Here is a 27,230-nt window from a genome sequence, read left to right as displayed (position 1 = left end):
TGCAACAGGAGAGACACTGATGGAGGTGATCCATGAAGGTCTGAGGAGGAGGAGGAGGAAGGTCTCAGGCTGCGTCTCCACCAGGATCTAAACTCAGTTTCACTTTTAAAGCAGATTTAAATCAAAACCTGCTGAGTTTTACCAAAATAAACTGTGTAAAAAAAACTTTTAGCTGTTTTAGCTGCTGTATCTGACCTAAATATGAAGAATTGTTCCACATCGTAAGAAAATAGTGGAAAATTTTACACGAATCACATAAAAACGCTAAACTTGATTAAAACATGGCCGCCTTGGGGGCCCCAGCAGCCCCCCTCCTCCTGGTGGAGAGGCGGCGCCCCCCGGTGGACAGGCGGCGCCCCCTGGTGGACAGGCGGCGCCCCCGGTGGAGCGGCGGCGCCCCCTGGTGGTGGAGGTGTTCTCTACTCACTGTGGCCTTTGGTCATCAGGTCTTCGCTGCTGTCCTGCGGCGGCGGAGGCACAAACAGAAACAACCAGAGAAACAGAGTTACTGACGTCCAGCGGCAGACGGAGAGAGCAGAGGGCGCACAGCCGGGCGGCAGGGCGGCCATTTTGGCTCCGGACAGGAAGAGGAGGGAGGACTTCCTGCCGGAGTTTGGGTTCTGAGTCCGATCTGGGCGGTTTCTGGGGGGGGCCCGGTTGCCGTGACGACCGCCGTGGCTCTCGCCGCCACCAGCTGATCTCTCGTCCTGCCGCTGAGCGACGGGCCGCGGCGCCGGTACTTACGGTCGGCGTCGCTGGTCTCCTGCTCGCCGGGCTCTTTGCTCTTGTAGAAAGGAAACTTTCGGGTAAAGAGGTTCTTTTTACGCTTGTCACTGACGGACGGCTGGTGGGAGAAGAAGACGGGTCGATGAGGGGTTCTGGTGCGGCCCGGCCCGGCAGCTGACCGCGGTGCTGTTAGAGGCTCTGAGGCTGGGTTTTCCTCAGTGTCAGTGAAGGCAGCACAGCAGGGTGAGGAAGAGGAGGGTGGGGCATGCTGAAGACGTGCAGGCAGAGAAGCTGGGAGCAGCAGGAAGGAAGGCCCGGTCCGACTGATCCTGGATCAGCGACCCGAAGGGACGGGTTCTGGCTAACGGCTCGGTTCTGGCCTCAGGTCTGTAAACCTGCTTTTAATTAACGCTCCCCTCCTCCACCTGTTGCTGAGGAGGCGGCTGGGTCAGAACCGAGGCCCATCAGGACGTTCTGCTACGGTTCTGATAAATAACGCCATGAAGACCTTCGTCCTCTGTAGTAAACGGTCCCGGTGACATCATCATCATCATCATCACACTGACCGTTAGCCTGCAGCTACGACCCGGTTCTGATCGGGTGCTGGTGGGTAGAGGAGCTCAGCGGTTCTGGTTCCCAGAACCGTCTGCAGTGAAACGATCAGGAACACGATCGCTTTATGAATAACAGCCATTAGTTTAAAAACTAAGAGAATAACTCCTGCAGACTGAAGCGTTTCTGGCCACCAGGGGGCAGCACTGCATTTAGAAAAGAGTTAATAAGAAGCTCTTCCTCACAGAATATTCACTTATCATCGTGTTATTTGCCTCAACGCTCTTTGTTTTAGATTGGGGGAGGGGGGGGGTCAGAGATCGAAGTGAAGCGTTTCTTCTGTGAGGGGGTCAGAGGTCATGCATGTTCTGTAGGCGACATCTGGGCGACGCGTGTTAAAGCAGCACTCAGCCCAAAGGGGGCGCCGCTGAGTCTCAGGAAGACATGCTGTTAACGAGCCGGCAGGTTAACGACCCAGTACGTTAACGAGCCGGCAGGTTAACGAGCCGGCAAGTTAACCAGCCGGCAGGTTAACGAGCCGGCAGGTTAACGGACCGGCGCGTGTTAACGAGCCGGCAGGTTAACGACCCAGTACGTTAACGAGCCGGCAGGTTAACGAGCCGGCAAGTTAACGAGCCGGCAGGTTAACGAGCGGGCAGGTTAACGAGCGGGCAGGTTAACGGACCGGCGCGTGTTAACGAGCCGGCAAGTTAACGAGCCGGCAGGTTAACGAGCAGGCAGGTTAACGAGCCGGCAGGTTAACCAGCCAGTAGGCTAACGAGCCGGCAGGTTAACGAGCCGGCAGGTTAACGAGCCGACTTGCCCGGCGGCTGTAGACGTTAGTCATTAGTAGGTGGAGAGATCAGCTGGCAGCAGCTCAAACTGTAAATCCACACGGCAGAGTCAGAGGTCAAAGGTCATGCAACAGATCAAAACGCTGGTCTGCAGCTGGAGACGCACCAACAACAAACCAACCTCTGGAAGATTCTTCCATCTCTACAACATCTGATCAGCTCTGGAGCCACAGACTATGGTTCTGAGGTCCAGATCAGAACCTGCAGCAGAACTCACCCCTCGGTCTTTGGACTTGGCGTTGAACTTCACCGTCTTTAACCGAGCGCGCTCCTTCTTCTCCACCCTGCAGACGACAGCAGCAGCAAAGCTGAGCAGAAAACCTGCGGACAGCTCCGTCAGACCCCAGACCCGGCTCAGGTTCTGGTCCAGACCCGGCCCAGGTTCTGGTCCAGACCCGCTCAGGTCCAGACCCGGCCCAGGTTTTGGTCCAGACCCGGCTCAGGTCCAGACCCGGCTCAGGTTCAGGTCCAGACCCGGCCCAGGTTCTGGTCCAGACCGGGCTCAGGGTTCAGGTCCAGACCCGGCTCAGGTCCAGACCCGGCTCAGGGTTCTGGTCCAGACCGGGCTCAGGGTTCTGGTCCAGACCGGCCCAGGTTCTGGTCCAGACCCGGCTCCCTGCGTACTGACCGTCTCTTGCTGGGGATCACTCCCACCTCCTCCAGGTGCCTGGCCTGCCACCACTCGTCGTCGGAGGCGTTCACCACGTGGAGGATGTCTCCGAAGCGGAAGTTCAGGCCCTGGCTCGGCAGACCCGAGTCCCGCGTCTTGTCGTAGTCGAACAGAGCCCTGCGGCGCAGAGAGCGAGACGGCGTGAAGGAGACGGACCCGGGTCCGTTCGGGCCGCGTCAGAACCGGCGCTCACCTGACGTAGAGGGACCTCTTCTGGCTGGTGCGCAGCGAGCCGGAGCCGGAGCTGATGCTGCTGTTCATCATCTGCTCCCGCAGGTCGTGGATCTTGGCCTCGAAGCGGCTGTACTCTGAGCACAGACACACAGCGGGTTAGCGGCGCCGCTCCGGTTCTGGTTCTGGTTCTGGTGAACGGCTGATCCGTCAGGACGCCTCACCCTCTGGCCTGTAGTGCGCCACGATGGTCACCGTCTGCCCGGCGTTCTTCAGGGCGGCGGCCGCCTGCTCGTGCGTGGCGTTGCGCAGGTCCACGCCGTTCACCTGCAGGCGGGGACATCAGAGACGCCGCTGGTTACGGAGCTCGGCCAATCAGCAGCAGGCTTACCGGAGACGCACTCACAGACACCAGCCGGTCTCCTTTCCTCAGCTCGCCGCTCAGGTCGGCCGGGCCGCCGGCCAGGATGAAGGAGATGAAGATGCCCTCGCCGTCCTCGCCGCCCACGATGTTGAAGCCCAGACCCGTGGCGCCGCGGTGCAGCACCACCTTCCTGGGCTCGCTGCAGGAATACACGGCTAATTAATAACCATCCATCCCATAATACAACACAGAGCTGCTGCTTTTCCCTCTGATGAGGCCAGTTAGAGGAGAAGTGAAGCGTTGCTGCAGCTTCCAGCCACCAGGGGGCTCCAAAAGCCACATTTAAAATCCATTTAATGTAAATTAAACACAAAGTTAGAAGCAAAACTATCAAATCCTATAAATCTGGTAGAATTATATACTTTAATAGAAACATTTTCCATCTACAGATTAATTTATTCATTTCCTGTTTCCAGATAAAAACATCAAAGTTTTCTTATCCAGCGGTTCAGGAACCGGAGAAAATCTCCAATAATGTTTTTTTCTGTCACAGATGAACGTTTCTAAAGCGAAGCAGCAGATCTCCGTCTTCTGGACTGAAGACGGTCAGACTAACAGAACCAGACACCAGAACCGGGTCAGCGCCGTTAACCAGGCTTTACTGGTCTGGGAGGCGGCTCAGCCGGGTCAGATAATAATAATAATAATAATAATAAATAATAATAATGATAAATAACATGCTGTCTGTTGGACCCTGCTACAGTTTCTGCTGTTCTGGTTCTGACCCGACCCGCGGTTGGAGGGCCTGCAGACATTTAATCAGAAGGTAAACCGTTTAAGGCGTCTGTCCTCACCGCGTCACGTCCTCTTCTCCCAGCATGCTCTTGGGCGTCGGCGAGTAGCGGCCCGATGAGGCCGGCGGGGGGAGGGTCTGGGCCAGGAAGTTGGGGGGGCTGATATGGTTCTCCATGTGCTGCGTGTAGGCTGGAACAGAACCAGGACAGAACCAGGTGAGCATCGGACCTGCTGAGCTGGTCCAGAACCCCCCCCCACCTGCCGGCTCCGGTTACCGCCTGATTGGAGGAGACCGGAGCCGCCGCGGGGGGCAGAAACCAAGCTGGTGAAACCCGATCGGCTGTGTTAGCTGAAAGGAGACGGGCCGCACAGAACCCAGCAGAACTTTCCTCATTTTAACCGTTTCCCTTCATCCGGGTCGCAGAAGCAGAAAGTTCTCCAGAACCTGAACGTTCTCCATGATCTGCTGCAGACATGAAACCAGACGGACCAGCAGGCAGCGAGTCGGGCCGCTCTGCTCCGTGCTTCAGAACCAGCAGGCGTCCAGAACCGGACCTGGAGGAACCGGGCCGAGCTTCAGGAGCTCCTTCACCCGGTTATCACCCCCCTCTGCTCTCTGGACGCTACCATGAATGGACCGGATTTAATAACTATGAGGAATATTTTAAAATCCTTAAATCTTCTCAGAAATTAATGGTGAGCCTTAAATCTGATCACCGTTGTGCTTAATGACTGATTTTATGTGGTAAATCTGTTAAAATGTGTAAACATGACTTAGTTACTGAGGGGAAATAGGGAGTACCAATATGGCGGCCGGTGGCTTCAGAGCAACGTGTATTATATACGACTAATCCAGTGAATAAATAGAGATCAGTGGCTCCGCTCAGTGGATATTAGGAGCATTACGGTACACTGTGTCACTACCTGAGGACCCCTGAGCTGTCTACCAGACTGCCTGACTAAAGTCTGGTCACTTATCCATTTTGTAGAAACGGCTTATAACCTTATACTTCCTTCTCTACATCAAAGTTCTTCAAGGCGAGGAAGGTGAAGGTGATTAACATCGTTGACCATGTCTGGTCCGGCTTTCTCTTCTATTCCTGGTGACTTCATCAGTAAATTTAATGAATCATTGTAGAACCACATGGACGTAGTCCTTCAAGCTCATGGAAGTACATATGGATCTCACATCACCACTTCTTAATTCACTGATGTTATGCAACACATTTTTATATCTAGCAGCAATAAACCTAGTAAGTTAATTCAATATAAACGTTAATTATATTGAAGTTAGTTTATTTTGGCCTTAGGAACAGGGCGGTGTAGTCTGTCCTCCCACAGAGACGGACAGAGAGCTGTGGACGTGTGAAACATCACACACTCTGGAGGAATAGTGCGCCTTATAATCTGGAAAATACCGGATGACCCTGAACGCATCAGCAGCAGCTGGAGACGCAGCCTGCAGGACCCGAGTTAAAATCCTCGTTTACAGGCCGAACCTCTCCGGCAGCTCAGTGGCGCCCCCTGGAGGCGTCCCCAGCACCTCCTGCAGCAGCGGCCTCCAAACATTTCTGAAGCCACTCAGTAACAAACTAGGACACCTGGAACTGAAACACCAGCAGCAGTTCTTTCTCTGCAAAGATTAAACCGGTTCTGCATGATTCTGGGTGAAAGCTGCTGGACCTTCTGGTTCTGTTCACTAACACATTAGAAACTTAGTGATTCATGTTTATTATTTTAAGCGGATGTTATTTATGCTGTGAAAACGTCTCCCTCAGACCTCCCAGAACTGCAGCGGTACCGCGGCTGACCCGGTTCTGCTCACTCACAGTTGGTCAGGTCCGGCGGGGCGAAGCTGTCGTTCATGAAGACACTGTTGGGTTTTGCCACTTTCAAGTAGACCACGTCAGGAGTGTTTTTCAAGGCAGTGACGGCGTGCTCGTGGGTCACCTCCTCCAGACAGACGCTGTTCACCTGAGACACACAGAGACACACAGAGACACAGAGACAGAGACACGTCACGGCTCCGCCCACGCCATCACCATCATCACCATCACCACCATCATCACCGCCGCGGGGTCAGACGCTCCGCTCACCGCCAGCAGCTTGTCTCCGATCTGCAGCCTCCCGTCCTTCTGAGCGGCGCCGCCCTCGATGATCTTGGTGACGTAGATGCTGTTGTCCCCCGGGATGTGCTGGTTGCCCACCCCCCCCGCGATGCTGAAGCCCAGACCCTTGGGTCCTTTCACCAGCTTCAGCTCCATCACCTTCTCTGAGACCGGCTTCCTCCTGCGGATGTAGAGCCGCACCAGAGAGCCCGCCTCCTTCAGCGCCTCCACGGCCCGGCTGTGGGTCACGTCCCGGACGTCCACCTCGTTCACCCTCAGGATGACGTCGTTCACCCTGAAACGGCAGACACCGGTGACCCGGGGCGGAGCACAGCACCTGGACCAGGTGAGACACCTGGACCAGGTGAGACTTCCATCGCCGCTTCATCAACGCAGACGTGAAGGCAGGATTCATCTGTAGCGGTCAATAAGTTCCTTTATAGGTCACCTTGATGCTTACCTGATGCTCTCCTTCTAAAACCTTTTCTGATTTAACTTTTATAAATTATTACCTGTTATTGAAGGGTAACGCTTGTTGGCAGGTAAGGAACGTGTCCGTAAACACGGCACCATGGCGGCTGCCAGCCGAGGTCATTAATCAGCGCTAACGAACGAGTTCTTCAAGCAAACGATGCGATGCTATTTATCCTTTTTCATGTTACCATTACCAATGCTAAACGTTAACAGTTTCATGCTAATTATAACTTTTTTGTTAGCACGCTAACTTCTTGTAATATTTTCCATATTAGCATAGCATGCTAACTGCCTTTGTCGTTGTGTTTTAAAATAGAAAACTAGCTAACATTGACAGATTAATTCTTTTATGTAAGATATTTCATGCCAACATTAGCTGATTACTATTAGCATGCTGAGTTATGTGATATAGGGGTTACTTTTATTTATGCTATTTTTCATGCTAACATTAGCTGATTACTATTAGCATGCTGAGTTATGTGATATAGGGGTTACTTTTATTTATGCTATTTTTCATGCTAACATTAGCTGATTACTATTAGCATGCTGAGTTATGTAATAAAGGGGTTACTTTTATTTATGCTATTTTTCATGCTAACATTAGCTGACTACTATTAGCATGCTGAGTTATGTAATACAGGGGTTACTTTTATTTATGCTATTTTTCATGCTAACATTAGCTGATTACTATTAGCATGCTGAGTTATGTAATACAGGGGTTACTTTTATTTATGCTATTTTTCATGCTAACATTAGCTGATTACTATTAGCATGCTGAGTTATGTAATACAGGGGTTACTTTTATTTATGCTATTTTTCATGCTAACATTAGCTGATTACTATTAGCATGCTGAGTTATGTAATATAGGGGTTACTTTTATTTATGCTATTTTTCATGCTAACATTAGCTGATTACTATTAGCATGCTGAGTTATGTAATATAGGGGTTACTTTTATTTATGCTATTTTTCATGCTAATGTTAGGGCCTTGATATTTTTCCCAGTTAGCATCACATTAACTTTAGCCAATATTTTATATCAGTTACTATTCTAATTTTAAACAAAACTAGCTTGCTAACATTAGCAAATCATCTGATAATTCTAACATCAGCGTGCTAATTGTATTATCTCATGGATTTTTTTATGCTAACGTTTGTATGCTAACTTAAGGACATTAACAATGTTATTTTATGTACGTTCCATCTAAACTTTTGGTCAGATCAGTAAATCGCCTCCAAAAACATCTGGAATCTGCTAAACTATTGTTAGAATGAAATCTTGTACGATCACTGATCTGTTTTTCTGCATTTCTTTCCCATCTTTTGTTAGCATGAAGGGTCCAGGAGCCTTTTAACCCAATTTATCAACATTGTTTGTCCGACAGGGAAGAGGCGCATACTTTACACTGCAGTGCATTCTGGGAGGCTTAGTGGCAGCTCTGTGAAATGGTTGAAGGAGTGAAACTGTGACGGAAACAGAGAAAATAATACAGAGGGATTGTTGTATTTACCGTGACAGAGGCTACAGCCTGTAATCAGGACACGGGGCTTATTAATGGGCTGGATCTATAAGAGCTTCCAGGACAGATTTCACTGTTCAAACTGTTCTCGTTTGTCTACAGTTAATTTTTATTGTTGGTGCTCACAAAGCGGACGGTCATGAACTCAAAACAAAGAACCACTTGGGTGATTTCTGTCTCGTTTTAGACGGACTGGCCTTTCAGAACATCTCCAGAACCGAAAGGAACCAGAGCTCAGACGGAGGTAACTGAATTAGATGATGGAATATAATCTGGCCGTCATCGTGCTGAATCACGATTTTTTTCCTTCCCGCTAACGGGTGTTTTTTCTTCCCACTGTCGCTTCATGCTTGCTCAGTATGAGGGATTGCAGCAAAGCCATGTACAATGCAGACAACTCTTCCTGTGGCTCTACAGTTCCCCAGGAGTGAATGCTGCTTGTCGGGACTTTGATGCAATAAACTGGTTCCCTTATATAGGACATTTTTGACCAATCTGTATAATCTGACCCAATCTGTATAATATGATTGAACTTAACTTTGTAAAGTGCCTTGAGATGACATGTTTCATGAATTGGCGCTATATAAATAAAACTGAATTGAATTGAATCAGCATAACGACGGGTGTCTGAGCGGCCCGAGTCTCTCTGATGTGTGTGAGCTAAGCTGAAAGGGGGCGGCAGCTAGCTAGTAACAGCTAGCGTTAGCTGATGTTGTCCGGCAGGTTTACACCCGGCTGATGGACGTTCAAAGGCTTCTCTGTCTTTTCTATGTTGCTCTAAAACATCAGTTTCTGTGGATCCTGGATGTGTCGTAGGTTGTTGCAGCTAGCTTGGTGGCGCTGCATCACGGTGTGACGCAACCATCCCGCTCCCTACGCCTCAACTGAGTTTCTCCAGTTTTATGTTTCCCCATAATTCAGGACAGATGGAATCAATCTGAGGACCTGGTTGGACCTTAAAGGTTAAATCAGATATCGGTGGGGCGCTTCCTACCTGAGCCGTCCGTCCTGAGCCGCTGCTCCTCCAGGAATGACTTTGGTGATGAAGATGCTGGGGTCTTCACCGATGTGGGGGTTATCTGTTCCTCCTGCGATGCTGAAGCCCAGCCCAGAGTTTCCCTGGATCAGCAGAAACATGAAAATGTGGTTTTTAATGTGGATTCAAACTTTAATCACACTTTATACTTCTCAGTTAAAGGTTTAAAAAATTATGCTGAATCACTCATCTGGTACTGAGCTCAGAATAACATACAAGGTTTGAGTCTAAATAAACAGAAAACAGCAGAAAATCCCCAGATTGTGACTTTCTGCTGCCTTCATTCTCAGTTTTCAGTAAATATGACTAAATGTGAGAATGAGGGACTTTTCTGGGACACAGTTTCTTGTTAAATGAGCAAACGGCGTTAAAGCGCCCCAGTTAATCCTGCCGAGAGCAGCAGATGCTTCAGTTTGCTGCTCCGGGGAAACGTTTCTCCACCAGCAGCACGGCTGAGAGGGATTTTAGATCTGCGTAGTCAGATCATGGAGGATCAGCAGAAACTGCGTGAAAGATGCTTTTTGTTGTTCCTTAAAGAAGCTTCAGGCTGACGCGAGTCTCAAGTCCTGCAGGTAGTTTAAATCTGGCAGGACTTGAGTTTCTGATGCAGATCAGAGACTTTAACTCGAAGAGCCGGAGCTCCTTACCCGCTCCAACGTGATCTCCTCGTACTCGTATTCAGCCTCCGTCCCGTTCACCTGCAGACACAGAGGAGGCCGAACATTTAGACATTTCTACGACATTATTTCCATACCATTAAATCCTGCTCCTAAAAAACAACAACTTTGAAAGTGAAATCATTTACAGGCTGGATTTAAACAGGAGCTTTAAAACACAAAATAAACAGAGTTGGTTGATGAGGGCCTGCAAACCCTAAATATATTCACATTATCAGCCGTTTTAACACAAATAAAACACAAAAGTAAATTTCTATCGACAACCATTTTGTTTTTAAACAAGCGAAACAAAAGCTGCAGCTTCTATAATTGATCATTTTTGTTTTTAACCACAGAGTTTATTACTGAATCAGTTGGAGGCTATAGTGGCTAGTCAGCTAGCTGCTGCCATTATAGCTAATTGTTAGCATTAGCTCCTTAAATTTCTGTCTATTTTAATGTTTGTGATCCAGAACGTGTGTAGATCAGTTTTGCTGTAACACCATACATTTCATGAGGCCTTTTGATTAATTCAAAATATAAATCACAATAACAACTTTGAGAGCTAGCATTAGCTGTCTGACAAAATGAGAAGACGACGATTAGCTTTAGCATACGCATTAAAGTCAGCTCGCAATGCATTGTGGTTAATTTCAACTGCTTTAGCTTCCATGTTCTGCACAGATCTACTGTAGTACGTCATGAATTTCTAACAGGCCGGTCGGTGACCGTGGACCTTAGCATTAATTCAATTCAATTCAATTCAATTTTATTTATATAGCGCCAAATCATGAAACATTGTTTCATGATTCATGATTCAGTGTAAGCTAATGCTTGCTAAGGCAAGCATTAGCTTACACTAAGCTCAGGCTAACACACACTAGAATACTTCTATACAAGTAAAGGGTTATTTTCTATGAATAATTTTCCAAATGGTCAGTGTCCAGTGGTTATGTACATAAATAAGTAGCAATGAACATTAAAGTAGAAGCTAACATTAGAGCTAGCATGCATCATCAGGCCACCGTGAGTTAAACACGGATTGTAATGTACGCTAATTTTACTGATCCTTGGACACAGGAAGAGTTAATTAATCTAATCTGCCTCAATTTCAACTCCAAACAATCAGAAAAACTAACAAAAAGATTACACCTAAATTGTTTCATTCAGTTTTGCATGAATTCTCTTATTTTGTTATTTTAATGCGATAAATTTAATGTCGCAATAACTCAAACAAGAAAGTTTAAATACTGTGGATTTAATACTGATCACAACTATAATGATGTTTATTTTCTATAATTAGCATCTCTATTTGGGAGTTTTCGTATCTGAAAATCGCTCCGATTAGCAGCTGCTGTTAGCGTCAGTTAGCCAACATTAGCATTAGAAAGCGAAGGTTAGCTAAAGCCGCGGTGCATTGTGGGTCGTTTGAGCTGAGGTGATGAAAAATGTGAACTCACGTATGGAGGCGTGTCCAGGCTGTCCGTGTTGACCACCACAGGCGGAGGATTGGCCTGAGGAGAGAAAGACCGGACCGTCACAGAGGAAACGCCGCCGGACATCCTCCCAGTAAACCCCCATCAACATCCACCCAGAAACCCCGAGCTCCACCCGGCTAACACAGAGACCTACGCGGCGGATCTTCACGCTGCAGAAGATCCTGTTCTGAAGCGTGAAGACCAGAGTTAAACCTACGGGAAGATCGGCAGTCCGGATCGACCAGAACCAGACGGAGTCGCTCAGCTGCAGCAGCTCAGATCTGCTGGATGGCTCCCTGAGCTAAACGCTACACGATGCTACAGCCGAATAAAGGCAAGATAACTGGATGGATGGATGGATGGATGATGGATGCATGGATGGATGGATGGATGATGGATGATGGATGGAGCCAGAGAAAGAAAGAAAAGTGCAGGGAAATAAAAAACAAAACCTGTGACGTCGGAGGGATGGCGGTGGTCTCAGCTGGGATTGGCGAGATGGGGATCACGGGGATTATGGGAGAGGAGGGCGGGGGGGCCTCTGCCTGCTGAACAATAGCACGGTGAGGGTCAAAGGTCAGACAAACACAGACGAGCAGTAGGAGGACAGAGGATGTGTGGATGTCAGAGATGGACAGATTTTGACCAAAACATGGCTGAAAAGTGTCAGAGGAATCGACCAATCACAGGAGGAGGCTGTGGAACAGGCTTTCTGACACCTCTGCTGCCCCCCCCCCCCATCTGCTGCCCCCCGTCTGCCTCACCAGGCTGAAATAAACAGCTAAAAACACCATTATTTAAAAAAAACAACAGAAATAGAGAATTAACTGTGTTTCCTGTTACATCCCCAGGTGAGACTGAGCCGTCCAGGTGCTGCAGATCGTTACAGAACCTAAACTAAGTCACACCTCAGGACGTCAGACAGCCTTCCTCGCGGTTCCAGCGGCGCCGAGGCGTCAGAACCGGGTCCATTAGAGGCGTCACGCCGGTTACGCAACAGTAAACCTCAGCAGGCTGCAGCTGATGGAAAACCAGCAGCCGCTAAATTTAGCCGGGAACATCGACGGCATTGATCCGGCAGCCCTACTTCTGCCGCGCTGCAGCCAGCGGCGCCAGCAGAACCGGACCGCTGCAGAACCGGACCGCTGCAGAACCGGACCGCTGCACCGGCAGAACCGGACCGCTGCAGAACCGGACCGCTGCAGAACCGGACCGCTGCAGAACCGGACCGCTGCAGAACCGGACCGCTGCAGAACCGGGTCGCTGCACCGGCAGAACCGGACCGCTGCGCTCAGCCCGCTGCAGAACCGGAGGAGAGTGAGCGCTCCTGCAGCACAGAGCATCTTTGTGCTGGTCCCTGAAGACGGGAGCAGACCTGCTAATAACCCTGCATGGTAACCGCCGACCCTACAGGGCAGGAACCAGAGGATCGGGTCAGAACCGTCTGACATGAAACCGGGACAGTCGGTGCTGCAGGGCGGCCCAAACGATCGGCTGGGCCCACATCTTCCTCAGCTTCTGGCCAGAATTCCTCCTCCTCCTCCTCGTCAGGAGGCGGCCCAGGAACCGTACCACTGAAGGCACGGCAGCGTGCGACCCGGTTCTACGGTACCTGGGTGAAGGCCCGCGGGTTCCAGGGAACCTCCTTCCTGCTGCTGACCACCTTGGCCGTGCTCTTGGCCGGGCTCTTCTTGACGCTGTCGCGCAGGTTGAGGAAGCGGCTGCGAGCCCTGAAGGAGGCGGGGACGCCGCAGGAGGTGAAGGTGGACAGGGAGGCCTGGACCGGCAGGCGGTTCTGCTGCCGGCGCCGGTCCAGCTCGGCGGCGTGGTGCCGCTGCAGCGGGTGAAGGCCCGGGTCCGGCGGCGCCTTGGAGGGGAACTCCTGGCGGAGGTAGTGTGTGGTCATCGTCCTGCAGGCTGGATGGTTCTTCAGAACCGGGTCGGTCCGACTGATCCCTGCAGCGCCAGACCAACACGTCCAAACAGAACCAGAACCCCTCCCCCTCTGAGCAGACCGCCCTCCGTCTCTCTGCAGCCAATCACTCAGCCAGCGAGAGCCACATGGGGGGGGGGGGGGGGGGTTCTGGTCATGTGTCAGCGGTGGGCGGTTCTGGTTCCGTTCATTAATAATCAATGTCCCCCCCGCAGTCACTCTCCACCGCGGGGACAGGAGGCTGCAGCCGGTCGTCAGAGCAGGACAGAACACGGTTCTGGTGGTTCTGGTTCTGTCAGAACATTCTGTGGTCCACTTTCTCTGAACCGGTTTAGTCCTAAGGTAGAACCTAACAGCCTGTTGCTTCACAGAACCGGGTCACATCAGAACCTTTTGGACCGAAGGGAATCTTTGTGCCGAGATTCTTGTTAACAGAACTGCTGATAAAGGTCCAGTTGGCATCGGTACCGGTCTTCATCGGTACCGGTCTTCATCGGTACCGGTCTTCATCGGTACCGGGTCACTGGTATCATTCACCGACTCCGATGCGGAATGAGCCTCAAACCCAAAAAGTCCCAGGGTCCCTGAACGCATCATCCTGTTCAGATGGTAAAGTTCTGATAGGAAACCGGACCCGGCCCACGTTCTATGTCACATGGGTCAGAACCGTCACGTCAAAAGAATCAGAACCATGACCCAACAAACTCTTTAAACGGGCTTTTCTGCAGGAACCGATCCAGGTCCGAAAGCTAAAACGGGCTTTTGTTGTTTTAGTCGATTCAAAGGCTGGTCGACCCGTTTGGTTCTGTTGGACTGAAAATAAACGGGTTCATTCTGAGCAGTAAGAACTGGACCCGGTTCTGTTGTCTAAAGCTAATGGACCCGGTTCTGTTCACTAAAGCTAATGGACCCAGTTCTGTTCAGTAAAGCTAATGGACCCAGTTCTGTTCAGTAAAGCTAATGGACCCGGTTCTGTTCTCTGGAGCTAATGGACCCGGTTCTGTTCTCTGGAGCTAATGGACCCGGTTCTGTTCAGTAAAGCTAATGGACCTGGTTCTGTTCTCTGGAGCTAATGGACCCGGTTCTGTTCAGTAAAGCTAATGGACCCGGTTCTGTTCAGTAAAGCTAATGGACCTGGTTCTGTTCTCTGGAGTTAATGGACCCGGTTCTGTTCACTAAAGCTTATGGACCCGGTTCTGTTCATTAAAGCTAATGGACCCGGTTCTGTTCACTAAAGCTAATGGACCCGGTTCTGTTCACTAAAGCTAATGGACCCGGTTCTGTTGTCTAAAGCTAATGGACCCGGTTCTGTTGTCTAAAGCTAATGGACCCGGTTCTGTTGTCTGGAGCTACTGGACCCGGTTCTGTTCTCTGGAGCTAATGGACCCGGTTCTGTTGTCTGGAGCTAATGGACCCGGTTCTGTTGTCTGGAGCTACTGGACCCGGTTCTGTTCTCTGGAGCTAATGGACCCGGTTCTGTTGTCTAAAGCTAATGGACCCGGTTCTGTTCAATAAAGCTAATGGACCCGGTTCCTTTAGAACACAGCTCTCTGAGGTACCTACAGGAACACACAGGGAACCGACCCGGTTCCTTTAGAACCGGTCCTGCCAGCGGTTCTGACCCGGCGATGAAAAGGTTCGACCCGTTAGCTGGACGGTACCGGCAGGTTCTAACCAGCAGAACCCAGAGCGGCCGACCCGCATGCTACATAAAACCGAGGTTCTGCAGCGTTCATGCGTGTAACACGCGTGTTGGAGGCGGCGTGTGTGGGGGGGGGGGGTTGCTAGGCAACGGCAGGCAGACATGTGCGAGCCGCTCTCAGCAGAACCCGACGCGGCGCTGGTTCTGACCCGTCCTGGTTCTGACGGCCCTACCGCTCCTTCCTGCTCCTCCTCGGGACCGGCGTGACGCAGCAGCTCTAACCTCCAGCGGGGAGGAGGGGGCCTCCTGTGGGGGGGGGCCTCCTATGGGGGGGCCTCCTGCGGTGGGGGGGCCTCCTATGGGGGGGCCTCCTACGGGGGGGGCCTCCTGCGGTGGGGGGGTCTCCTGCGGGGGGGCCTCCTGCGGTGGGGGGGGACCTACCAGCAGACGGCGGTGGAGGCGCTTGGTCCTCCTCAGGGTGCCCATGATGCGGCGGCCCATCTTCTTGGCGTACCACACGGAGCTCAGCATGCCGGCGCCGGCGTGGAGCGGCCGCTCCTCCTGCTGCAGGCTGCGGCGGCTGGAGCGCAGGCGACGGGAGGGGGGTCTCTCTCCGCCTCGCGCCCCCCCCCCTCCTCCTTCCCCCTCGGACGGTGACGGGGAGGCGGAGGAGCAGCCGGAGGAGGCGGGCGGACGCTGCTGCGGCTTCAGGAGGAGCGGCGGCGTCCTCCCCCCGTCGGCGGTGGTGGCTCTGCGGGCGGAGAGCCGCCTCGGCGCGTCTGAGCAGCAACAACAGACTGCAGGGCTGACGGAGGACGTGCAGAGAGCGCGCCTCCTCTGATCCCTCTGCAGTCTGACAGCATCACGCACCTCCTCCTCCTCCTCCTCCTCCTCCTCCTCCTGCTGCTGCTCGCTGGCAGCTCAGAGCCAGGCGCGATCAGCCGACCTTTGTCCCACTTCAGTCCTTCTCCCAGGAGGACAAACGGGAGGCGCACGGGGAGGACCGGGTCTGGGAGCGCTGAGTAATCACGGAGGTGACGGGGGGGGGGGCAGAGGAGCAGCCGTCACGACCGCCTCCTCGTTACGGAGGCGCCGATAACGAGACCAATGTTCACCTGGACGGCTAAAAAAACCCAGAAATAAAGACTCCTGTCGTCGTGTTTAAGGCGGAGAAAATCAACGTTTTAACATTTAAATGTTTAAATGTTTATCTCACGGGGTCATGCGGAGCCACGGCAGGAACAGAGAGTAAACATCATCTAAACACTGCAGAACACCAACGCTCCACTCTGACCAGAGGAAATGTGTTTTTTTAAGAACCGTCGCCTTGTTTCTATTTTTAGAGTTGAAAGTAAAAGAAAAACAAGATATTTGCCACAACAGGATGGAAACATTTCCTTCAGTGTTAATATTAATATTTATGAAAAGCAGATCTAAAACAAAATAGTGCAGATGCTTTCAGTTTAATTCTGTTGTGAAGATTTAATACAATTATTCCACAAAAACACCAAACTGCTAAATCCTGCATGTTTATTTAAATGTTTAACAGCAGACCCCTGATTTAGAGGCATTTTTTCAGTCAGAGATATGAGAATATATTACTGATATATTATCAATACTATATTGTTTATATGGAGATGTCATAATTTATGTATTCCAGTCGGTTATTTCTCATATTTATCTACAGCTGTTGTTATAAATGTTTCCGTGAGACGTCTGGCATGAATCTTTGATTCAGAGACGCCTTTTTATGATTACTTTAGGACCAGAAAAACATATGGAGATAAATATCGGATATCGGCAGTCAGCCTAAAATTATGGAGATATTATTATTGGTCCATATTGCACAGACCTATTCAGAGGGAGGGGAGAGTAACCTTTGATCAGCAGAGAAACTAAATCCTGCACCGGATCATAGAAAGAGGAATCGGAGTTAAAAACGACCCGATTGGCGAGAAACGAGCCCAGCACCGTGTTTCTGCTGGTATGATGCTAATTAGTGACACTAGGCACTTCAGGAGTCAAACACACTTTCCAACCTGTTGAGGGTTTTACTGATTATATTTTTGATCAAACAAGACGTAGAAGTTGAGTCAAAATATTTGTTTTTGACCAAGCATTGTTGTTTTTTGCTTTTTAATTATCTGTATTCCAAACGTATGGAGTAAACTTTGTTCCAATATTGTGGACGTTTTGTAACAAAGACATTTTGTAAATGGAAATAAAAAAAATGCAGTCCAGAAATTAAACTTTGAAAAACTTTTTAATCAAAATGAGCTTTTGAGATGAAATTTGCTGTTTCCTCAGATTTTTTTAATCTGAATTTTTCTTCACATTTAATTTTTAAAATATTTAATAGATTTTATAATTTTTATTTTTACAAACTTCTTTTTCAGATTGAGTTTTACAACTTGTATTCTTTCTTTTAAAGATCACAATAACGCACACACCGACGAATAAAAATGTTGCTAACGTCGATGCCGACCAATAGAAATGCGTCTTTGCTCTTCACGCCAGATGAAAGCCCGCCTCCAGAAAAAGAAACAATTTTTTTTAAATAAAATATGACAAAATAAAATATGAGATAAAGTCACTGTCATTAAGAAGTTCTTCAAAGTTAAATTTCTGGACTCCATTTAGTTGAATTTGTTTATTTCCATTTACAAAATGTGTTCTTTGCAACAAAATTCACTTCATAGTATTGCAACTAATTGGTTGAAAGTCACCTTACTACTATCAGAACATGATGTTAGAAATGTATCTACATGCGTTTCTGAACAGCCTTTCATTATTAGTGTTTCAAATAAAACTAAATACTGAAAAATACTGTTGAGGATGGTATAAAATAAGTATAAGTGTATATAATTGTATTGTTATTTGTTCATAATTACTTCACAATCCTAAGTAAACATTTGATTCAATGTCACATAATGGAAATACATGCAAATAATTAAAAATAATTCTAGTTGCATTCTAATTATATAGTTTCCCCCACTGGCGGACCGCCATTCTACTTACAATGCTATGTGCTAAGCTAGGTGTTACATGCTAGCTAAGCTAAGTGAAGTTGTAGCTAACGCTAGCTTGAGGAACACGGACAGCCTGATGAGCAGGTTCTGTTGGGCCGAGCTCTGCTGCAGCAGTGAGCTAAACGACAGAAATACTGTCGTCCTAGGCAGAGGAAGGAGGTTTTAGCAAATATAAATTTAACTCCATTATGAGCCATTTCCTTAAATATGATATTTACCATATTTTTTTTTCTTTAAGGCGCACTTTTTTTTCATAGTTTAGCCCGATCCTGCGACTTATAGTCAGGTGCGACTTATTTACCAATTTTAAAGGGTAATTTATACTGACCAACGTGAACCAAGTAGCAAACATTACTGCCTGTAGCCACCAGGGGGCGCTCCAGGCCTGTGAAAACTAAATGCTGCTCCTGTACCACTTCGAAATGAATTAAAACATTAACTTAGAGCCAACAAAGACAGAACACATGTTGTTTCACAGTTTCATCATGCGTTCACGCAGCAGAGTGTTGCGTGGTGCAGCTCTAGGGAAACAGACCGAGACAGAACCGGCTATTGGGCCGTCCGTGAAGCTAACAGCAGCTAGCGTTAGCCTACAGCTCTGTTGTCCGGGTGCTTTAAAACTTCCCTGATGAATGTGAGCTTTATGTTGCTCTGAAACATCCGTGTCGTACCGTTAGCTTAGCATGTAGCATCGCTACGCTCACGGTCTGATTTAGGCGTAAATAGACTGAAATGTTCAGACCAGAACTTTCCAGGTTGGAGCTGCTAGCTTGTTATGCTAATTTACTCCATTCCTCCTCCCGCATATGTTCCATGTTATTCAGCTGGGTGTGGATGCAGCTGCTTTATTTAATACGTTGGTTTACCAGAATAAATGTCAGGTTTTAGTGTTGTATCGTGTGAAATAAATTTCTAAATTAAATAAATACGGTAATGTAGAAGATTAGTCGTATTAGTGTGAAAACGACGGATGTACATCGCTGATGGGGGCGAGGTGACCGGCGTGAGCAAAGATGAGCAGTTCTGACCAACATCCCAGAACCGAGCGGCTGATCTGCAGGAGGAGCTCAGCAACCATCTCCAGATGTTGAGTCCTTCACCAACAGCTGCTCCTCATCTTCATCAGCCCAGCCCAGGGCTGATGAAGAGGAGGAGCTAAAACACAGAGACTCCATCACCACCATCATGGAGGTTTCTGTAAGTCATGAACCCTGAAACGTCTGACCTGCTCCTGTCTCTCATGTCTCCAGACAAAGTAGTCCATCAGGACACAGGGACACCAGCCGGGGACACGGCCGGTGAGGGTTTAGGGACAACCTGCTGCTGTTTTTACAGTTTTCAGCCCAGAAACGTTATGAATCAAAGGTTGATTCAGCCTGGATGCAGAGCTGAGACGACACGCGCCGTCAGGGACCAAACGTCTTCTCTGTCCTCAGACCAAACGTCTAATGGACCTCAGATCCATTTATTTCAGGTCCAACTGGCCTGGCTCCAATCAGGTGGTGGCAGGAAATGACCTTTTATGTGTTTCTGAGTAAATAAAGGTTTCCTGGATCTCAAACTGCGTGTCCTGTGAGGTCCGATCGGTCCAAACTCAACAGAACCTGTGAAACGGACCTTTGGTGCAGAGAACGGAACCGACGGACCGGCGCTGATGAACTCTACGTTTCTTCATCGTCTTCAGCGGTGGGACTCGCTGCTGATGGACATGTTTGGGTCTGCAGGTCCAGACTCAGCGTGGTCCTCAGCCAGCAACCTGAGGCTGAACCCCAGCAGAACCACCAGAACCACAGGAGACCCAACTCCACTACATATTAACACGTGGAGAGAGGCTCCTACACCTTATGGCTGATGACCTCACAGGGTCAGCCAACATGTCCGCCGGCTCAGTCCTCGTCCCTGTGGGCCACGCCCTCCACTAGAGTGAAGCATTGTGGGAGCCCTGGACCTGACGAAGCGTTATAAAAGGGTAGACCAATCCCCATAACAGTGGTTAGAAAGGCCCAGCAGAGGTTCACCTGGAGGGAAAGCTGCTGCTGACCTGCTTCTGTTGTTCCTGTCACACTCCACTGAATCTTCCACAGGACGGTTCTATGCTGGGTTCTGTTCTGGTTCTGGTCCGCTTCTCTTACTGGCTTCCATGTCTGCAGGCTGCTGCTCTTTTGCTAAGATAAAATACCAAATGCTGCGCTCTGTGTTGGGAACCCTGGGGACTCTCATATGATTGGCTCAGGAACCAGGAAGTAAACATGGGTTACATTCTGAACAGAAGTAGTTCTGGACCGTTCCTCAGGGTTTGAAAGGAGGCAAACGTGACGTTGTTGATGGAGAGGGTTGATTATAGGGAACGTTACTTCCAGCATGATTTAGGTTGATTTTACAGTAAATATCTCCTCTAACCTTCTGGCAGCAGGTTTAGGACCTTTTAAGACCAACCCAACAAAGGCCCATTTCTGAATGTTTGCTCAAAATAAAATACTTAAATCTAATCCCGTTTAAATCAGTAATTACAAACTCTAAATAATATTGGTTTCTATTTAGATAATCTGTGTATTGGCTATGTTTAGCTAAGGTACTTTACGGTAATTAAACTAGAAAAAAGGTTAAATTCCTCCTTGTGGCAGCTGCTGGGCTACAGAGTGGAACAAATGACTCCACACTGAGGTTGCTGGCTTGACCTCTGCTGATTCACTAACTCTCTACTCAGTGAAAATAAAAATGTTCCTCAGCGTCGCTAAGCTAAATCTCTAACAGTTATAACAAGTTAGCATAGTCCGAATATGAACATAGAAAGTGGTTGGAGCCACAAACCTCTTCTGTTTGACAGAACATCTAAAGTCTAATAACAGTCTGAAGCTAACAATAAGCTAAAAATCCTGACTTATTCTGTTCAGATAATAAAGCAAATAAAGAACCTGTAGTCCAGTACATAAGTGACGTCCTGATAATAAAGTTCTTATGATCGGCTAATTCTAAAGGAATCCTAATTCCAGAACAGCTTTGAAAACAATCCCATCATTATTATATACAAATCCCATTATTCTTTATTTTAAGATAATACAAGTTTATTGATCTTACATTGTATAAATTCATTTAACAAATAAAATAAAGCTTTTATTTATATTAAATTGTGTTTTAAAGAATCTTTGCTCAGTGAAAAATCCTCCAGGTGGTTTAGATCAGGACTACAGAGCACCAGATAACAGCTGTGAGGCTCGCTGGAGCAGCTGCTAACGTTAGCGACATTAGCCGCTAACAGGTGGCTAGCTGTGGTGCTATCTGAGCACAGCTAGCCAACTGTTAGCAACATTAGCGGCTAACAGTTGGCTAGCTGTGGTACTATTAGAGCACAACTAGCCAACTGTTAGCCGCTAACAGGTGGATAGCTGTGGTGCTATCAGAGCACAACTAGCCAACTGTTAGCCGCTAACAGTTGGCTAGCTGTGGTGCTATCAGAGCACAACTAGCCAAATGTTAGTGGCTGATGTTACTAACGTTAGCAGCATTAGCCGCTAACAGGTGGCTAGCTGTGGTGCTATCAGAGCACAACTAGCCAAATGTTAGCCGCTAACAGCTTCAGACCGCTGAGCCGATTTTAGACCGCCTTTAACTGCAATGTCATTACGTGACGGAAACGCTCGTTTACGATTAGCATCAAATCCGGGCCTGCAGCCTTCTGTAAATGAGCTACAAAGAGCCGCTCTCTTCTCTCTGGACATTTTACTTGATCTCTGTTGTGATGTTTACGCTGTGCTTATACGTCATCACTCAAAGGATTGTGGGATACCCTTGAGCCGGTAAGAGACATCGCGGGGTTCCTAGGCTAAGCTAGCCACGGGAGGAAGCATCCAGACTCCTTTTCCTCCCTCCTTCCTCTCTGACTGCTGTATTCAGACACTGATCATGGCGCTGGTGCTCTTCTGCTGACCTGACCCTATGAGGGGATTCAGCCTTATGCAGCAAACAGGAAGTGCTCCCTTTCTACTTTCAGAATAAGAGCCTCTGGCACAAATACAACAGAGCTTCAAGCTAAAACCCTAAATTAGCACTGGTTAGCAGGTTCCAGGTTCAAATCCCTATAGTTGGCATGTTCTCCCTGCATGTGTGGGGTTCTCTCTGGGTACTCCAGCTTCTTCAGCCAACATGGCTGACAGGTTAACTGATCTTAGCGGTGGACAGGAGAGCCGCTGCTCCTCCACGTCCAGAGGAGTCAGCTGCAGACCTCTGCTCTGAAGGTCCCTGGACCCTCCCTGAGGAGGTGCTCTAGGCAGGTCCCACCAGGAGGAGGCCCAGGAGGCGCTGGACTGTGTCTCCCAGAGGAGCTGAACCCCCGTCCAGAGGTTAAAAGCTTCAGGAACACGGTTCCACCTGAAGCTGGGGAGTAAAAGACGGACCTACTGGAGCTAAACGGACGTGGGGGGAGAGGAGGGGGGGTTTACCTGGATCGGGGGGTAGGGGTTGGACGAACAGGAGGGGAGGGGGCTGTCCTCTCCGTGGGGGTAGAGGGTGGAGGGCGTGGGGGAGGGGAGCTCCGAGTGGAAGTGTCCTAACGAGGAGCCGTCAAAGATGCACTCCAGGGACGCTACCTACAGGATACAGGGGGGGGGGGGGGGGGGGGGGGGGAGATACGGAGGCTCTGAGAGGACAAAATACAGCAGCAGGACAAGCAGCTGGACAGGACAGGTTCTGGATGTCTCCAGAAAAAACAGTCTGGTGCTGATCTTCGTGCACAGACCGACCCAACAGCGCCGGGGCCGGAGACGCCGCTATGGAGGACGGGAAAAGTTTTAGAGTTCCCCCTGGTTCTGCCCTGGTTCTGATCCTTCTTCAGAGGTTCTGGAAGCCTGGAGTGGTTCTGGTTCTGGTTACAGAACACATGAAAACAGGTGAAGTTCCTTTCAGTCCTGTAGGCCATAGTGACACCAAACACGGAGGGGTCCCGGCCCAGAACAGGGCCAGAACCAGTTCGTGTTCTGGAGAACCTGGACTTGGTTTGTGACAGATAAACGTGTCTGAACAGAAGATCAGAGGAGGAGGATCTTCTGTTCTAACATAACCACAGAGGACTCTGCAGCGTTTCACACTTTAATTCTCCTCTCTAAAGCTTTTCTTTGGCCGAAGCCAACCTGCGTCCACCAGGGGGCGCCATGGAACGAGCGTTTAAGGAGAAAAGAGCCTGAAAAAGGTCGTGGTCAGGACTTCCTGTGTTGGTTTGGGTCTGTGCACGGAAACGTCACCAGACGACGGGTCGTCTTCAGGAAGTCTGAAGAGTTTCACAGCAGGAACCTGACAGGAAGTTCAGATACAAGGTCAGAAACCACAGAAGAAGAGTGAGAGATGGAGGGACAGACCAGCTGACGGATGTCTGACAGACCAGAGGGACTGACCACGGATAAATGATCTGACGGGTCACGTCTCAAAGACAACAACATGCGGTGGTTCCGGTCCGGATTCTCTGATCCGGGCTTCGGCTCACAGACGTTGACCGGCGGACTGAGGAGGATGAACAGACACCAGCCCAGGTTGTTTCCAGGGACACGATGAAGCAGACAGGACCAAACAGACGAGACGAGCGCAGGACACAGCTGCAACTCGGCCTGAGCCCAAAAGCACAGCGGCAGAACCAACCCTCAGACCCGCTCAGAGTGCTTTGCTTGAACCTTAGATTAGTGGAATTAGTGTCTGGCACGTGACGCTAACAAAGCTCCTCTGCAGCGCGGACGCTGTTCCTTAGAGCAGAGTTACCATGCTAACCATGTTAACAAGGCTAAACATGTTAACAATGCTATCCATGCTAACAATGCTATTCATGCTAACAATGCTGACCATGTTAACAATGCTAACCATGTTAACAAGGCTAAACATGTTAACAATGCTAACCATGTTAACAATGCTAAACATGTTAACAATGCTATCCATGCTAACAATGCTATTCATGCTAACAATGCTATCCATGCTAACAATGCTATTCATGCTAACAATGCTAAACATGTTAACAATGCTAAACATGTTAACAATGTTAAGAACGCTATCCATGCTAACAATGCTAACCAAGTTAACAATGCCAACCATGCTAACCATGCTAACCAAGTTAACAATGCTGACCATGTTAACAATGCTAAACATGTTAACAATGCTAAACATGTTAACAATGCTAAACATGTTAACAATGTTAAGAACGCTATCCATGCTAACAATGCTAACCAAGTTAACAATGCCAACCATGCTAACCATGCTAACCAAGTTAACAATGCTGACCATGTTAACAATGCTAAACATGTTAACAATGTTAACCATGTTAACAATGCTAACCATGTTAACAATGCTGACCATGTTAACAATGCTAACCATGTTACAATGCTAGTAATGCTAACAATGCTATCCATGCGAACAACGCTAACCCTGCTAACAATGCTAACCAAGTTAACAATGCTGACCATGTTAACAATGCTGACCATGTTAACAATGCTGACCATATTAACAATGCTAATAATTTGAACCATGCTATCCATGCTAGCAACGCTAACCATGCTAACCAAGTTAACAATGCTGACCATGCTAACAATGCTGACCATGCTAACAATGCTGACCATGCTAACAATGCTGACCATGCTAACAATGCTGACCATGCTAACAATGCTAACCAAGTTAACAATGCTAACTACCGGCACATTAAAACGTAGGTATTCACGACATGCTTCAACATATCGCTGTCGGCCCAATGAATAAAACCTGCCCTATTTTTTCAATACTGTTGCCGTTTTCAGGAAGCGGGAGGGGTTTGCTACAGCGGGTCATGTGACAGTGGAGGTGACGCGGCACAGACTGGGGGGGGGGGGGGGGTAATTTTTCAGTGTCAAAGGGTAGTTTAATGAAATTATTGGTAAATATAATTTATAACAGCGATATTAATATCAATACCGGCCTACATGTTCACATCGGTGCATTCCCATCAAACTGAACTGTAACGACTGCTTCCTTGTTTTTAAACTCACACAGTGTGACGTCACCTCGACTCCAGGAGGGAATAATTGCTGACGGGCCCCAGCAGGAGGGCGGGACGTTCTGGATAACGTTCTAATGGTTTCTGTAGTCATAGTGGCTGAAGTACAACTTCAGAGGGTTAAAATCAGCACCACCGGGTCCAACTGTTTCAGGCTGTTTTTATGGGTTTAACAGAACTTCCCCCACACAGCCGTCCCTAAAGTCCAGCTCAGAGGGTCTGCGGGGGAACACGGCACCCAAGATCAGGGGTTAAACCCCCTGGTGTGACCTCACCACTGAGTCTGGTTGTCCTGCGTGACATTTCTGAGAGATGTTTCAGTTTTAATGTTGGAACAAGCGTCTTCTGTGAAGGTCATACGGTTGCTTCCTGTTCAGGTGCGACTTCCTGTTCAGGTGCGACTTCCTGCCTCGCCGACACAGCACAACTGAAACCAGAACCACACCTGTGTACCTGCTCACCTGTAAGTCTCAGACTGTGAGCAGAACCAGCCGGGACAACCCGGGTCGGTTCCGCTCAGTTTACTGGTCCGACGGTGTTGGGTAACTGAAATGTCTGTCGCCCTCTGCTGGTCACAGACACCAACAGCGTGAGCTCAGGATGCCAGCAGAACCAGCTGCTGCTGCTGCTGCAGTGTGGCTGAGGCGCCACCAGGAGGCAGTGGACCTGAACCCAAACTCCACTCCTAAAGTTTATTTTAGCCTGAAGGCCTCAGAGGTTCATTTAGTTCCTAGCCTGGAGCTCCTAGTTAATAGTTTTTATAAAGATGTTTCTGCAGCGCTGTAAACGGCTCAGATGTTCAGAGGAGGCTTTCAGACAGAAACCACTCGGGACAGAACCAGAACCCGTTAAGATCATCAGAACCTAAAGTCCCATCATGTTCTGACACTTCTGCTCGTACTTCCTGTTAGTCAGGGAGATGAACCCGACTGGAGGTTCTGGACCCACCGGGCTCCTCAGGACCGAGAGACACTTATTTCCTGGGCGGGTTGAAGACAGCCCGCAGCGACTGGACCTGGTTCTGAGGTACCGCAGCAGCTGAACCCCACAGGTTCTGATTCTGTCCCTCTGCAGGAACCGGGCCTCGGGGCAGCTTGATGGAGAACAGGACGGCAACAGAGACAGAAACAACCTCCATCCTCCTCCTGAGTGGCAGCTGCCGGCTCAGAGCGGACTGGGTCGGGAGGTTCTGACCCGGTCGGGAGGTTCTGACCCGGTCGGGAGGTTCTGACCCGGTCCGCTCTGAGCCGGCAGCTGCAGGACGGACAGGAACACGTGGAGCAAAAACACGGCGACATGAGAAGGTGAGGGACAGAACCAGAGAGAGGAAAGCGCCTGATCTGGACCTCTTCATGTTCTGCAGACTGGACCCAGACAGAACCGCTGGGGTCCAACATGAAGGAGCGAGGACCGGATCAGAACCGGCGGAGCGCCGCCTCCTACCTTCATGGGCGAGATGTGGGCGTGGGTGACGTATCCGTGGACGTTCTCGATCTGCGACAGGTTCTTCTCGGCCACCTGGACCAGCTCCGGCCCGCCGGCCTCCTCCGTGAGGGGGGGCGAGCTCTGCTCCTGGGGAGACGAGTCCTCATCGTGGTGCCGGTACTTCTGCAGAACCACAGCAGGAGAACCGGGTCAGAACACCCAGAGAACCGCAGAACCGGGCCAGCAGAACCCAGCCAGCAGAACCCAGCCGGCCGGTTCTGCACAGGTGACTACAGGATGAGGAGCGACACAAAGAGCCCAGCAGCAGATGAAGATACTGAAACATGGAGGCAATGGTTGTGTTTGAGAAAGAAAATTTATTATAAAATAAATAAAACAATAAATAAATAAATGATAATTTATTGTGTTTTGTTTGTGAAAGAAAATTAATTATAAATAAATAAAATAACAATAAATAAATAAATGATATTTTTTCATTATATTGTTCTAATTATAATTATATTATAGTGTTTATTGACTGTAAAGCAGTGGCTGCTTTACAGTCAATAAAATAAATGGACAGAAATGTAATAATTCACAAACATTCCTTAAATGTCGTCAGAACCTAACGACCCGTTAGCAGAGCTGGACAGAACCGACCCGTTTGGTTCCTTCCAGAACCCAGAAACTATTATTGACTCGCATCATCAAACCCGGTCCACAGAACCCGGTTTATATTAGTTCCACGGCGGTTCTCCTCCTGAACACCAGGAGGCTCCACTGAGTGAGAAGCAG

General features: G+C 49.1%; 1 protein-coding gene across 19 annotated transcripts in view; it reads right to left on the bottom strand.

Annotated features, from left to right (window-relative positions):
* The window catches only part of LOC118556340 (discs large homolog 1-like protein), a 63,592-nt gene that overhangs the window by 5,355 nt on the left and 31,007 nt on the right, over positions 1-27,230 (bottom strand). For 5 of the 19 annotated variants that reach the window (XM_036133023.1, XM_036133026.1, XM_036133036.1 and 2 more), the window contains 15 exons: positions 26,454-26,618; positions 22,447-22,593; positions 11,856-11,951; positions 11,386-11,439; positions 9,917-9,967; positions 9,228-9,352; positions 6,229-6,535; positions 5,962-6,106; positions 4,192-4,321; positions 3,380-3,536; positions 3,198-3,300; positions 2,996-3,110; positions 2,761-2,919; positions 2,350-2,416; positions 745-844 (listed from right to left, as the gene is read on the bottom strand). In XM_036133023.1, coding sequence (XP_035988916.1) covers positions 745-844; positions 2,350-2,416; positions 2,761-2,919; positions 2,996-3,110; positions 3,198-3,300; positions 3,380-3,536; positions 4,192-4,321; positions 5,962-6,106; positions 6,229-6,535; positions 9,228-9,352; positions 9,917-9,967; positions 11,386-11,439; positions 11,856-11,951; positions 22,447-22,593; positions 26,454-26,618 — 1,921 coding nt within the window. Of the gene's footprint in view, positions 1-427; positions 462-744; positions 845-2,349; positions 2,417-2,760; positions 2,920-2,995; positions 3,111-3,197; positions 3,301-3,379; positions 3,537-4,191; positions 4,322-5,961; positions 6,107-6,228; positions 6,536-9,227; positions 9,353-9,916; positions 9,968-11,385; positions 11,440-11,855; positions 11,952-13,015; positions 13,417-15,419; positions 15,856-22,446; positions 22,594-26,453; positions 26,619-27,230 lie in introns of those variants that run through there. The other 14 variants (XM_036133025.1, XM_036133028.1, XM_036133029.1 and 11 more) reach the window with 11 other exon arrangements.

The sequence above is a fragment of the Fundulus heteroclitus genome, unplaced genomic scaffold (genome assembly GCF_011125445.2).
Source record: "Fundulus heteroclitus isolate FHET01 unplaced genomic scaffold, MU-UCD_Fhet_4.1 scaffold_56, whole genome shotgun sequence".
In the NCBI taxonomy this organism is placed as follows: domain Eukaryota; kingdom Metazoa; phylum Chordata; class Actinopteri; order Cyprinodontiformes; family Fundulidae; genus Fundulus; species Fundulus heteroclitus.
The sequence above is the reverse complement of the archived record's forward strand: the minus strand, read 5'-3'. Positions and strand labels throughout refer to the sequence as shown.